Raw genomic sequence first — 13,170 nt, forward strand, 5'->3', positions numbered from 1 at the left:
AGCCCAAGTGCCCTAGAGCCTGTGCTCTACAACAACAGAAGCCACCACAATGAGAACCCCGGGCACCGCAACAAGAGAGTAGCACCCACGTACCACTTCTTGAGAAAAGCCTTCACATCAATGAAGACCCAGCACAAAAATAAAATTATAAAAAATGATGCTTGGGAGAATGAAGATTTATAATGAACATCATTTTTAGAAAAAGATTAAACTACCTTATAACTACAATATTCTGAGATCATTCTCCAAATAAATCCTAAAGTATCCTTCTGAAACTTATTCAAAAAGATGAAGCAAGCAATCATGTGTACACACAAGCAATCATATTCTCTCTTCCCACACACACCTAACTCTCTACACCAGACAAAAATAAAAGGGACAAGCTCAGATAATGGAAATTCAATTTACTTTACTATCCTCAGGGTCTTCTAAACCATCAGGGCGGCTTAGGTTTCGAGCGGGCTGGCTGCAGACAACATTATCCTCCAGTCCCCAAGAGGGTACTCTCACAGGTGGCCTTTGGATTTCATCTGGGTAAAAAGCACCATCTGCTCCATCTGAAATAAAAATTTTTGAAAAGTAGGTTAAAACCTGGTCCTAGAATTAGAATCCCTGTCTACTGCAAGGATGAACAGAATATAAAGAACCATTTTAGTGTATCCAAAAAATGTTTTTCTTTTTAACCCAAATGACCTTTAAACTATGTGTAATAAGCAAATAGACTCCTCATTCACGGTGTATCGCTTCTAGATGAAGCCAGTTAAACATTAAAGCTGCTTGTTATAAAACAGGATTTCTATTAGAGTTGATTATACCAACAGAACAGTTCTCTAATCCCACAAAGATACAAACCAAGAAAAACCTCCATATTTGGCTTATGTCAACAAAAAAGTTTTAATAACCTCTTGTTTCTGGGGTTGCATAAGGATTACCATACTGCAGAACTGGTTGTGTATTTGATACTGCAGGAACATGACCACTTTTCTCTGAGCTTGTTTTGAGACACTGTGAGATCTGATGAGGACTCTGGGAATTCTGACCTTCCAATTTCCTTTCTGCTTGATTTTCTACACTCCTTTTATGTTCCTAAAATTAACAAAAAAAAGGAGAAAAAGCAAAGCAACTGAGTGTTTTATAGCAAGAAAAGCTTAAACATTTAGCCAAAATATTACAATGATTTCCCAATTATATTTAAAGGAAACAGTTGGAAATGCCAGTTTTCAACTTCTCATACATGTCCCTTCCACATTTAACAAAACTAGAAAGCAAGACAAAGCCCAATATGTATTTTCAAATTGTGCCAATTAAAGTACCCTTTTCATTGAGCTGAGGGGAAATTATGAATCTCTTATAATTTAGCTATTAGTAAAAATCATAAAGCAAAAAACAACCCAGACTACTTCCCTAGTAAATTCTATCAAACATTTTAAAAAATATATTAATCCTGTATAAACTCTTACCAAAACACTTTCTCAGCTTACTTTTTTAAGGCCAGTATTATCCTGATATCTAAACCATTGACATCACAGGAAAACTGAAGACTGCAACTGCAGACCCTCACGAATACTAATATAAAAATCCTCAACTTTTTAAGAAATAAAATTCAATATTAAAAAATAATATATCATGACCAAGTGGATTTTATCACAAGAAAGCAAAATAAGTTTAACGTACAAAAATCGATGCAATTCACCATGTTCACAGACTAAAGGAAAAACTGATCATTTCAATAAATTTACAAAGAAACATTTTACAAAATCCAACATGCATTTATGGTTTTAAAAAAATAAAGTGAAGTTAACAAAAACCAACAGTGAATCTTAATAGTAAAAAATTAAGTGATTCTAAGATCAAATATTAAGGCAAGAAGGTCTATAACCATTTCTATGCAACATTATACTGGAGGTACTAAACAGTGTTAAGATTAAGGTGGACAGATTGGAAAGGAAGAAGTAAAACCATCTTTATTCACAGATGACATGATCATAGAAGTGGGAAAATCCTAAGGAATCTACTAGAACTAGGAGAATGAGTTAATTTACCAAGGCTGCAGTATATAAGCTCAATTAAAAAAAAAAATTACCAACCAACTGTATTAACCAACTATAATGTCAGCAACACTGAAAAATGAAATTTTTAAAATTATTTTTATTTTAAAAAGCATTTAGAGATAAAATACTTAGGAATAAATTTAGCAAAAGATGTACAAGGTCTATAAACTAAAGACCACAAACATTACTGAGAGTTACAGAAGAGAGGCTCAACAAATGGAGAAATGTATCACATTCATGGGCTGGAAAACCTATTTTTATACTATTAATTTCCCCTCAGATTGATTCACTGATTCAAAATTCCAGCAGGTTTTTGTATAAATCGACAAACTTGATTCTAAAATGTACATGGAAACACAGAAGTGCTGAACAGCTCATTTTTAAAAAAGCAGAACCTCAAGACTTACACAATCTGATTGCAAAACTTATTATAAAAGCTATAGTAATCAACTGAGTAGTCTGGGCATAAGTATAAATACATAGGTCAGGCATAGGCAAACCTTTTCCATAAAGAGCCTAATGGTAGATATCTTCAGCTTTGTAGAACACAGTCTGTCAAAGCTACACAAATCTATCTCTGCTGTTGTCACAATTACCTAGAAATGAATGGACATGGCAATGTGCTTTAATAAAACTTCATTTACAAAAACAGACCACAAGCCAAATTCAGATGCAGACTTTAGTATGTTGACCCTAATATAAATAGAAGAGATTCCAAAAATATATCCATACTCATTGCCAATTAATTTTCAAAGATGAAGATATAATTCAGTGGAGGAAAACACATTCTTTTAGACATGTGATGTAAAAAAAAAAACTGGTTATCTGCATATAAATAAAAAATTTTTGACTGTCATTCTATACCCAGAACTTAATTTTAAATAAATCATAAATCTAAATATAAGTGCTGAAAACATAAATATACTAGATGAAAAAATAGGAGAAAAATCTTTGTAACTCTGGGTTAGGTGAAAATTCCATATAGGACAAATATAGCCTGAACCATTAAGAAAAATATTGCTGAACTGTACTACTTCAGAATTAGCAGCTTCTGCTCTTCAACGGCTAGTTTCTTTTAAAAATGAAAAGATGAGCCACAAATTGGGATAAAGTATTTCCAAAATAACAAAAGAAATTGGATTTGGAATATATTTTTTAAAACTCCAAACCAAAAAAGATAACCCAATTTTAAAAATTAGGTAAAAGATATGAACAGACATTTCACAAAAGAATATATATGAATGGCCTGCAGGCACAAGAAAAGATACTGAGCGTTACCAGTTAGTCATCAAGGACTATTCAGGAAAAAAAGAAAGAAAACTTATCTTAAAAGATATATACACCCCAATATTTATAGCAGCACTATTTAAAATAGCCAAGATATGCATGAAAATAACCTAAGGCTCATCAACAGGTGACTGGATTAAGATGCTGTGTATGTGTATATGCATGCACTTGATGAAATAAGTCAAAGATAAATACTACATGGTATCACTTATATACATATGAATCTAAAAAAATACAACTGTACATACAAAAGAGAAACAAACTCACAGATATAGAAAACTTGTGGTTACCAAAGGAAAAGGACAAATTAGGGGTATGAGATTACAGATGCAAGTTACTATATATAAAATAAACAACAAGGATTTACTGTGGGGCACAGGGGCATCCATTATCTTGTAATAACCTATAATGGAATATAATCTGCAAAAATACTGAATCATTATGCTGTACACCAAAAACTAACACAATAATGTAAATCAACTATACTTCAGTTAAAAAAAAAACTTTAAGGTTAACATTAAGAAACAATAGTAATTTTTAAAAAACCCTAGTCCAGCGAAATTAAACTATAATTGTAACAAAGCAACCCTACATAGCCAATAGAATGACTATAATTCAAAACTGACAATACCAAGGGCTAGTAACTGGAATGCTCATACACTGCAGTGGGAAAGGAAAGTGGTACAGCCTCTTGGGAAAACAATCTGTTTCTTAAAAACATACACATACCACACAAGCTAGCAATTCGCTTCCTAAGTATATACTCAAAAAAGGAAAAACGAAAGCCATGTCCACAGAAAAACTTGTAAGAGAATGTTCATAGCAGTCTTAATCATAACCAAAACATGAGAAATAATTTGAACGTCCATCAGCTGGTAAAAGGATTAATGTCCATAATCAATGAGTGAATAAATTCTGTATGACCATATTTTTATGAAATGCTAGAAAAAGTAAAACTGTAGAGTAAAAGAAAGCAGATCAGTGGTTGTCTGGGATGGGGGGTAGTTGGAGGAACTGAGTACATATGAGCATATATATGTGCAGCAATAAAACATTCTATAGTTTGAATGTAATGATAGTTACAGAACTATATATCTGCCAAAACTCATTGCACTGCACTTAAAATGGGTGAATTTTATCATATGTCAATTGCACCTCAATAGAGCGGTTTAACAAAATAAAATCAACCAAAAATATTAACAAAGGATGTAAGGATGAAAATTTTCATCTGTAAAGTAAAATTTAGCTGGTTTTGCTGACTGTCATCCCTTGGGAGTACTCAAGATGAGACTCTATGTTAAATTTTTACCTATAAAGTGAACTTAAAATAGGGTAAGTGGCCTTAAAATGAAGTAAGTCATTCTCATTGAGAGCAAAACTAGTTTGTGTGTTAGTTGCTCAGTCATGTCCGACTCTTTGTGAGCCCCACAGACTATAGCCCGCCAAGTTCCTCCAAATTCTCCAGACAACAATACTGGAGTGGACTGCCATTTCCTGCTCCCGGAGATCTTCCTGGAGCAGGGATCGAACCCAGGTCTTCTGCATTGCAGGCAGATGCTTGACCATCTGAGCTACTAGGCAAGCCCTGAAGCAAAATTGGTAAACATGAAAAATGCAAGTCAATTTAGGCTTGAGAAGAGAAATGGAAGTTAAAAGTTCTTCCTAAGCATGTGCAAAGAGTAGAGAAGGCATAAGAAATATAACATAATGCATGACTGGTAAGTGAATGACCTACCTAGAACACAGGATTCATTTTAAAAGTAGAAGAAATATACCTAAAAACACAGCTCAAGGGCAATATGCCAGATCTGTCATACAGTTTAAGACCTATACTGTTTACTACAATGGGCCTGTCAGACCCTGAACAGCAACACCACCACCATGAAATAGTTCTTAGTAAGGTTAATCTAGCAAACTATCAGAGAAGGCAATGGCACCCTACTCCAGTACTCTTACCTGGAAAATCCCATGGACGGAGGAGCTTGGTAGGCTGCAGTCCATGCGGTCGCTAAGAGTCGGACACAACTGAGTGACTTCACTTTCACTTTTCACTTTCATGCATTGGAGAAGGAAATGGCAACCCACTCCAGTGTTCTTGCCTGGAGAATCCAGGGACAGGGGAACCTGGTGGGCTGCCATCTATGGGGTCGCACAGAGTCGGACATGACTAAAGCGACTTAGCAGCAGCAGCAGTAGCAGCAGCAGCAAACTATAGCGAGCACACTTGAATGTACAAACAATTAGGGAGGCAGCATGACATGGTGGACTGGATTCAGACCAGAATTTGCTTGACAGTTACAGTACAAATAACCCTGAGGAACTTAGCTTCCGCAGGCCTCAGAGGACTACTGAGAAATGAGGGGATTGTTTAAAAAACATAGCAGGCCCTCAATGGATGTTCCCTCATCTCCTGCCAATCAAAAAACCCATTCACACTGCTGTAGTGATTCAGGATGTGAAAGTGACAATGTGAACACAGAAAAAGGGAAAGAGTAAATTTTAAAAATACTTCAAAGATGATTCAAGAAAAGAGGAGGGGAAAGGCATGAAAGCAGCAAAAGAGTTAGACATGAGAAAATATTTCTATAAAAGTACAAATCAATTTAAAGGACCATTTTTCTATAAGCAAACAATAAACTACTTAAATGAAGTCAGGGTTTCATCAAAAGACTCATACATGCACTAATACAGTCAAGGAACATCATAGAGAATTTCAACCTAATAAAGAGTTTACTCTAGGCTCATACTCCACTCCTTTATGATCAAAGATGCAATAAATCCTCTGCAAATAATATAAGGGTAAGAACAGGAGTGATAAGCAGCTTTGATTCCTCATGGGGGAAAATGGAGGCAGGCTAAACAAAATATAGGAACATGGACAAAATTGTTCTGATTGGGTTGTTTGGCAAATCAGAACACAACTGTTACCTTAGAGAAGAGTCTTAAATTTATATTCACAATGCACCCACCCCCCTCCAAAGGATCTATGTTTAGAATTCAGGATATCCATGAACTTAGATGGAAAAAAAAAATGCATCTTTTCACTAACTTCTAACTTAAATTTATCATTTTCTTCAATTATGAATGCAGGCAAAAAACACAGAAGCAGCTGCACTGCCTTTGTCACCCACAAAAATCACAGATATACTCAAGACAACTTCCATTAATCATTTATACTGCTGCTGCTGCTAAGTTGCTTCAGTCGTGTCCGACTCTGTGCGACCCCATAGACGGCAGCCCACCAGGCTCCCCCGTCCCTGGGATTCTCCGGGCAAGAACACTGGAGGTTGCCATTTCCTTCTCCAACGCATGAAAGTGAAAAGTGAAAGTGAAGTCACTCAGTCGTGTCTGACTCTTTGCGACCCCATAGACTGCAGCCTTCCAGGCTCCTCCATCCATGGGATTTTCCAGGCAAGAGTACTAGAGTGGGGTGCCATTGCCTTCTCTGTTAATCATTTATAGATAGATACAAATATTACTCTTCCACTCTCAAAAAGGAAGAGATCATCTGGTAATGTGAAATGAAATTCAGAAAAATTGCTAGTCAGGTACCTGATATTAAAGAACATTTTGAAACAGTTTTACTTTAAAGATATTTTTAATTTTTTCTCTGGTAATAGTTAATAAAATACTTCCCACCATCATTTTTATCATTCTTTGCCACTGTTGTTTCTGCTTTATTATTTTCTTTTCTCTTTCCTTTTCAAATTTCTAGTAAGGGGGTTATACGGAATATCTGAAACAGTATGAAAATGGTAAATAATTCTAAGCAGTGGTTTTTGGAATGACATAAGACATTTTAAGATATATTAAATTTCTAAATAAATTTAAATTGATAGAGTTTCTAACTAAGATATACTAAATTACTTCATACTATTAAAAGTTACTTTTAAATATATTTTTATGATACTAGAGAGCACGCTACTCTAAAAAACAATGAATTTTTATTCACACGTATGTTCAATAACTATGTTATTGAAAAAGAGGAACCAGACGTCAAATCGCTGACATTCGCTGGATCATAGAGAAAGCCATGGAATTCCAAAAAGACATCTACCTCTGTTGCATCAACTACACCAAAGCCCTTGACTGTGTAGATCATGATAAAGGGTGGAAAGCTCTTAAAGAGATGGGAATACCAAAGCATCTTACCTGTCTCCTGAGAAACCTGTATGCAGGTCAAGAAGCAACAGTTAGAACCCTGTGTGAGACAACTGATTCATTCAAGGTTGAGAAAGGAGTACGACAGGGCTATCTGCTGTCACCCTGTTTGTTTAATCCATACACTGAGAACATCATGAGAAATGCCAGGCTGGACGAGTTACAAGCTGGAATCAAGATAGGCAGGAGAAACATCAATAACCTCAGATATGCAGATGATACCACTCTAGTGGCAGAGAAACTGAAGAGCCTCTTGATGAGGGTGAAGGAGGAGAGTGAAAGAGTCGGCTTAAAATCAAATATTAAAAAAACTAAGATCATGGCTGCTGCTGCTGCTAAGTCATTTCAGTTGTGTCCGACTCTGTGCGACCCCATAGACGACAGCCCACCAGGCTCTGCTGACCCTGGGATTCTCCAGGCAAGAACACTGGAGTGGGTTGCCATTTCCTTCCCCAATGCATGAAAGTGAAAAGTGAAGTCGCTCAGTCGTGTCCGACTCTTCGCGACCCCAAAGATGGCAGCCCACCAGTCTCCTCCGTCCATGGGATTTTCCAGGGAAGAGTACTGGAGTGGGTTGCCATCGCCGTCTCCAAGATCATGGCATCCAGCCCCATTACTTCATGGCAAATAGATGGGGAAAAGGGGGAAGCAGTAACAGATTCCCTCTTGTGCTCTCAAATCACTGTGGCTGGTGACTGCAGCCATGAAATCAGAAGACGTTTGCTTCTCAGCAGGAAAGCCATGACAAACCTAGACAGTGTGCTGAAAACCAGAGACATTACTCTGCCAGGAAGGTCCACACAGTCAAGGCTGTGGTCTTCCCAGTGGTAACATATGGTTGGGAGAGCTGGACCGTAAAGAAGGCAGAGCACCAAAGAATTGATGCCTTCAAACCATGGTGCTGGAGAGTCCCCTGGACGGTAAGGAGATCAAACCAGTCAATCTTAAGGGAAATCAACCCTGAACACTCACTGGAAGGGTTAATGCTGAAGTTGAAGCCCTAGTATTTTGGTCATCTGATATGAACAGCTGACTCACTGGAAAAGTCCCTAATGCTGGGAAAGATGGGAAGGCAGAAGAAGATGGCATCAGAGGATAAGATGGCTGGATGGCATTGCCATGCAATGGACATGAACTTGGGCAAATTTTGGGAGATGGTGAGAGAAAGAAAGGTCTGATGTGCTGCAGTCCATGGGGTCGCAAAGTCTGACACAATTGGGTGACTGAACAACAACAATGTTCAATAAATATTTATTGAGTATCTAATATGTGGCAGGCACTGCTCTCCAGGCACTAGAGATTCAGGTACAACCAAAACATACAAAAATTCCTGCTCATGTGAAGTCCGTATCTAGAGCAGGGAAGATGGACAGGAAACAAAATAAGTAAAATACACATTCTGTTAGATGGTGATTCATCTTTTTTTTTTTTTTTTTAAACTCACTCAACTAATGCTTAATTATCATTTGGTTTATCCCAGGCACTGTTTGGATCTAGGTTTCAGTGCTGAAGGAAAAGGATTTAATCCTAACCCTGGAGGAGTAAGGGTTCTAAAAAAGCATGGGGAAAAGACAAACATTAATCAAGTTGCTGAAATAGCAAAAAGAAATTCTTATAAATGCACTCTTTAAAAGTAATATAAAACTACAGTGTCACCAGCAGGAAAATTAAGAGTAACTCAAGAAGACAGGAAGTAGAAAGCAAACTGGCCTACTTCTGTTGCATTCCTGACACGGTAGGGTATTAACTGATAATAAAACTGCTGATGCCAGTACATTTCTTTTACCAAATGTTTTTATAAGCAAATGCTATAAATTATGTTTGACCCATTAACATTAATTTGTTTAGTCATTCAACAAATATTTAACTTCAAATATCAAACACTATGAGTGAAAGTCACTCAGTCATGTCCAACTCTTTGCGACCCCATGGACTATAGTCCATGGAATTCTCCAGGCCAGAATACTGGAGTAGAGACTACAAATACAATGGTGAATAAAACAGACATGATTCCTGTCTTCATGGATCTTATAATTAAGTGAAGGGAGTTTTAATTAAGATAAATATGTACAGAAATAAGTATTAATTACAGTAATTATGGTAAGTGCTGTAAAATAAAAGTACAATTCCCAGGTGTAAGTTTAATAGAGGTATCTAATTTAGAATGAGAGGTCAAAGAAGGCCTCTGTGAAGAAGAGTCATTTAACCTGAGACTTTAACCATAAGTCAAGAGTAGCAGGAGTACTTAAATATTTAGAAGAACATATTTAAAAATTTGGGGATATACTTGAAAACAATACCACCAGGTTAAGACAGAAGGGAAACGGCTGAACAGGTAAGATGGCCATAAAGTAACATCTGTTTATTGCTGGGTGAGAAATACAACAGAGTTCATTACATTATTCTTATATATGTTTAAATTCTTCCAGGACTTCCCTAGTTTAAAGTTAACTACCAAAGAATCGTAGGCAAGAATATTCTTGGCAAAGTACACGAACAAGGGCCCTGAAACAAGAAAGCAATTCATGAGTTTTAAGGCCAGAGTGACTATAACAGTTCTCAAAGTGCAGTCCCCAGACCGACACCATCAGCAGCAACTTGTCAGAAATGCAAATCTCAAGCCCCATCCCTGACCTACAAATCAGAAACTCTGGGAATAGAACCCAGAAAGCTGTGCTTTATCAAATCATACAGATGATTCTGATGCAAGCTCAAGACTCAGAACTACTACCGAGAGGAATTCTACAATAGAGAATCAAACAAACTGTGGCTTAAAATGGGTCTAGAGAGAGAGGCTAGTCATATAAAAGATTATAATCGATACTAAGACTTTTGGAGGGATTCCCTGGTAGTCCAGTGGTTAGGACTCCATGGTTTCACTGTCAAGGGTGTGGGTTCAATCCCTGGTCAGGGAACTAAGATCCTGCAAGCCACACAGCACAAAAAAGAATTTTGTCATTTATCTTAAATGCACAAGTACATGGGAGGCCCATAAGGGTCTTCAAGCAAGGAAAAGTATCAACTTTATATTTTTAAAGGTTACCTGCCTGTGGTTTGAATAATCTTCTGTCAAACACAGAGAAAAGGGAAGAGGAATAAAAAAAAGAGAGGAGAGGAGTGACCTCATGGAAGATTGGAAGATGGCAGAGTACGAAGTATGGCCCTTACTGAACAACCCTCAAGGAATGAATCCCAGCAACAAGTGAGCTCAGAAGTAGGTCTATACTGAGATGACAGAGCCCCATCTAACATGCTGATTGCAGTCTTGCAAGATTATTTAAACTGCAGCATAATTAATAAGTCACTATATATTATTTTCTGTGATTTGAGCCATCTGTAACTCAGCAAAATGTACAGATGGTTGTAACCATTCAGCACTTTCACTATCATATATGAAACTACAAAACTATAAAATATAGTCTATATATAAATATATAATTTTGTGTTGTATTTTTATATATGAAACATATTTTATATATGTAAAATGTATAAAAACAAAGTATCTTGATTGTTTCTCTCCAACATTAGCTAGTAACTCCAAGCACAAAATACACTTAGGAGTTGGGTTTCTTACCAAAAATTACTTAGTTAAATTCATATTTCACAAAGTGGTCTTCAGCATTTAAGATACATATTTTGTCAACTTCCTGTCAAATCTAATTAGGTCATCATTGCTTTAACTTTGAAATACACTTGACCAAAATTCATACCAGAAATAAAAAATTGTCTTCTTACTCTTCATTTGTGCTACTATTGTTTTAATTAGCTTCAATCCACCATTTAGGGCTTCCCAGGTGGTACTAGTTGTAAAGAGTCCACCTGCCAATGCAGGAGACACAAGAGACATGGGTTCACGCCCTAGGTAGGGAAGATCCCCTGGAATAGGAAACCCAACCCCAGTATTCTTGCCTGGAAAACACAGACAGAGGAGCCTGGCGGGCTAGAGTTCAAGGGTCTGCAGAGAGTTGGATATGACTGAGCAACAGCACAACCTAACCCACCTGTCATTTTATGTTACCATATACTGAAGGTAGGGAGGAGGATGAGAGGGTGAGGGAGAGAGAACTAACCCGAGAAACATTCAAACGCAATACACTGACAACCCAGGGATGGGGTGGGGAAGGAAGAATTGCAAGCAATCTTGAATTGAATTCTACTCTTAACAGGTTTCCGTGTCTTAATGGATATAGCTCTAGCAGTTTTGACACTGTTTTATGTGAGATACTGGAACTACCAAATAGATTAAATGTGCTAACTCCGTTGGCCACAGGATTCTCACTGAGGAACAGGTGTATAAACAGGAATTAAGGAAGACAAGGAGGATTTCCCTGGCAATCTAGTGGTTAGGATTCTACCATTCCACTGCCAGGACCTGGGTTTGATCTCTGATTGGGAAACTAAGATCCTGCAAGCCAGATGGCATGGCAAAACAACAAGAACAACAACACAACCAACATCCTCATCTTGATAATCTCTCTGTAGCCAGATGAAATTACTGCGATAACTTCTAAATAGCATTTCCCAATAATAAACAACCAGAACTCCTGGGAGAAGTTAATTTTAGATTCTTTCTTATAAAAAATGGCCAACTCCAAAGATGAGTGGTGAAATAAACATATGAAAATATCTTGCAAAGCTAGAAAAAAATTAAGTGCTCAAAAAACCAACACCATCCTTTTGATACTGGGGCATACCAGGGGCCAGTTTGAAGGTGTTCCCATTGACCCAATCTGGTACTACGTGAACAGCAAAAAATTCTTATCACACTACTAAAAAGAGCTCATATTGATGAGTACCAAGTAGGAAAATGATATCTATTAATATTAGATTAGATAAACACACAGATGAACAGAGATACCCAAATATAAACTTAAAATACAGCTGGAACTCCAAATCAGCCAATGCAGAATGCATGGATACTCAGGGCCAGTGGTACTACACCATTTCACATATGAGACTTCAGCATCCTTGGATTCTGGCATCCTTTGAGAGGGGTCCAGAAACCAACCCCAGAGACACAGAGGGAAGACTGCACATACATAACTACATACATACATACATAAATGCATACTATAACATAAAAAATATTTTTGGTCTTGTCCCCAGTTCCTGGCACTGACCTCCTAAAACTTTTGGAATTTTCTCAGTGATAGGAGTGTCTTTTATCATTCATAACAAGACCCTTAAGACCCTACTGTGAGAAATGTTGCATTACAGTATATTTTATATTATAAACGTATGCTCTGTCTGAAGGTCAGGTTATGCTAGAAATCATTAAACATCTCCTAAAATGTTTCCTATTACAAAAGAAAACCAAAATTCGTTAAATCCAAACTATGTAACAAAAGTCAAACTAAGATTCGACACAACCATTTTTCTATCAAAATATTTTTAAAATATTATAAAACTAAAAAGTGTTTTCTACCTGTTTGTCTTTTCTTCATTTAACTTAAAAAGAAAAAATTACCCTCATATAACTGTAAAATGTTATGTCCCTTCAAAAAGCTGTATTATCATTCAGTGTCGTATGAAATTTTTCAAGGACATTATTCAGTACCTTCTCCCTGGAGAGGTTTTCCCAATATGAAGTTAGACCACTTATCTCTTTTTCTTTCTCTGCCAACTGAAGCTGAGGAGAGAAAGAAATGATCATTATTATTTTTCATCATCT

At 36.8% G+C, this 13,170-nt stretch overlaps 1 protein-coding gene across 3 annotated transcripts in view; it reads right to left on the reverse strand.

Moving 5' to 3' along the window:
• Positions 1–13,170, reverse strand: part of TAX1BP1 (Tax1 binding protein 1) — a 90,454-nt gene that overhangs the window by 11,820 nt on the left and 65,464 nt on the right. Inside the window, exons 14-16 of one of the 3 annotated variants that reach the window (XM_068972338.1) lie at positions 13,057–13,128; positions 1,041–1,086; positions 409–557 (exon numbers count right to left, since the gene is read on the reverse strand). In XM_068972338.1, the coding sequence (XP_068828439.1) occupies positions 409–557; positions 1,041–1,086; positions 13,057–13,128 (267 nt within the window). Of the gene's footprint in view, positions 1–408; positions 558–902; positions 1,087–13,056; positions 13,129–13,170 lie in introns of all 3 variants that reach the window. The other 2 variants (XM_068972337.1, XM_068972336.1) reach the window with 2 other exon arrangements.

Source organism: Capricornis sumatraensis, chromosome 5 (assembly GCF_032405125.1).
Source record: "Capricornis sumatraensis isolate serow.1 chromosome 5, serow.2, whole genome shotgun sequence".
Lineage (NCBI taxonomy): Eukaryota > Metazoa > Chordata > Mammalia > Artiodactyla > Bovidae > Capricornis > Capricornis sumatraensis.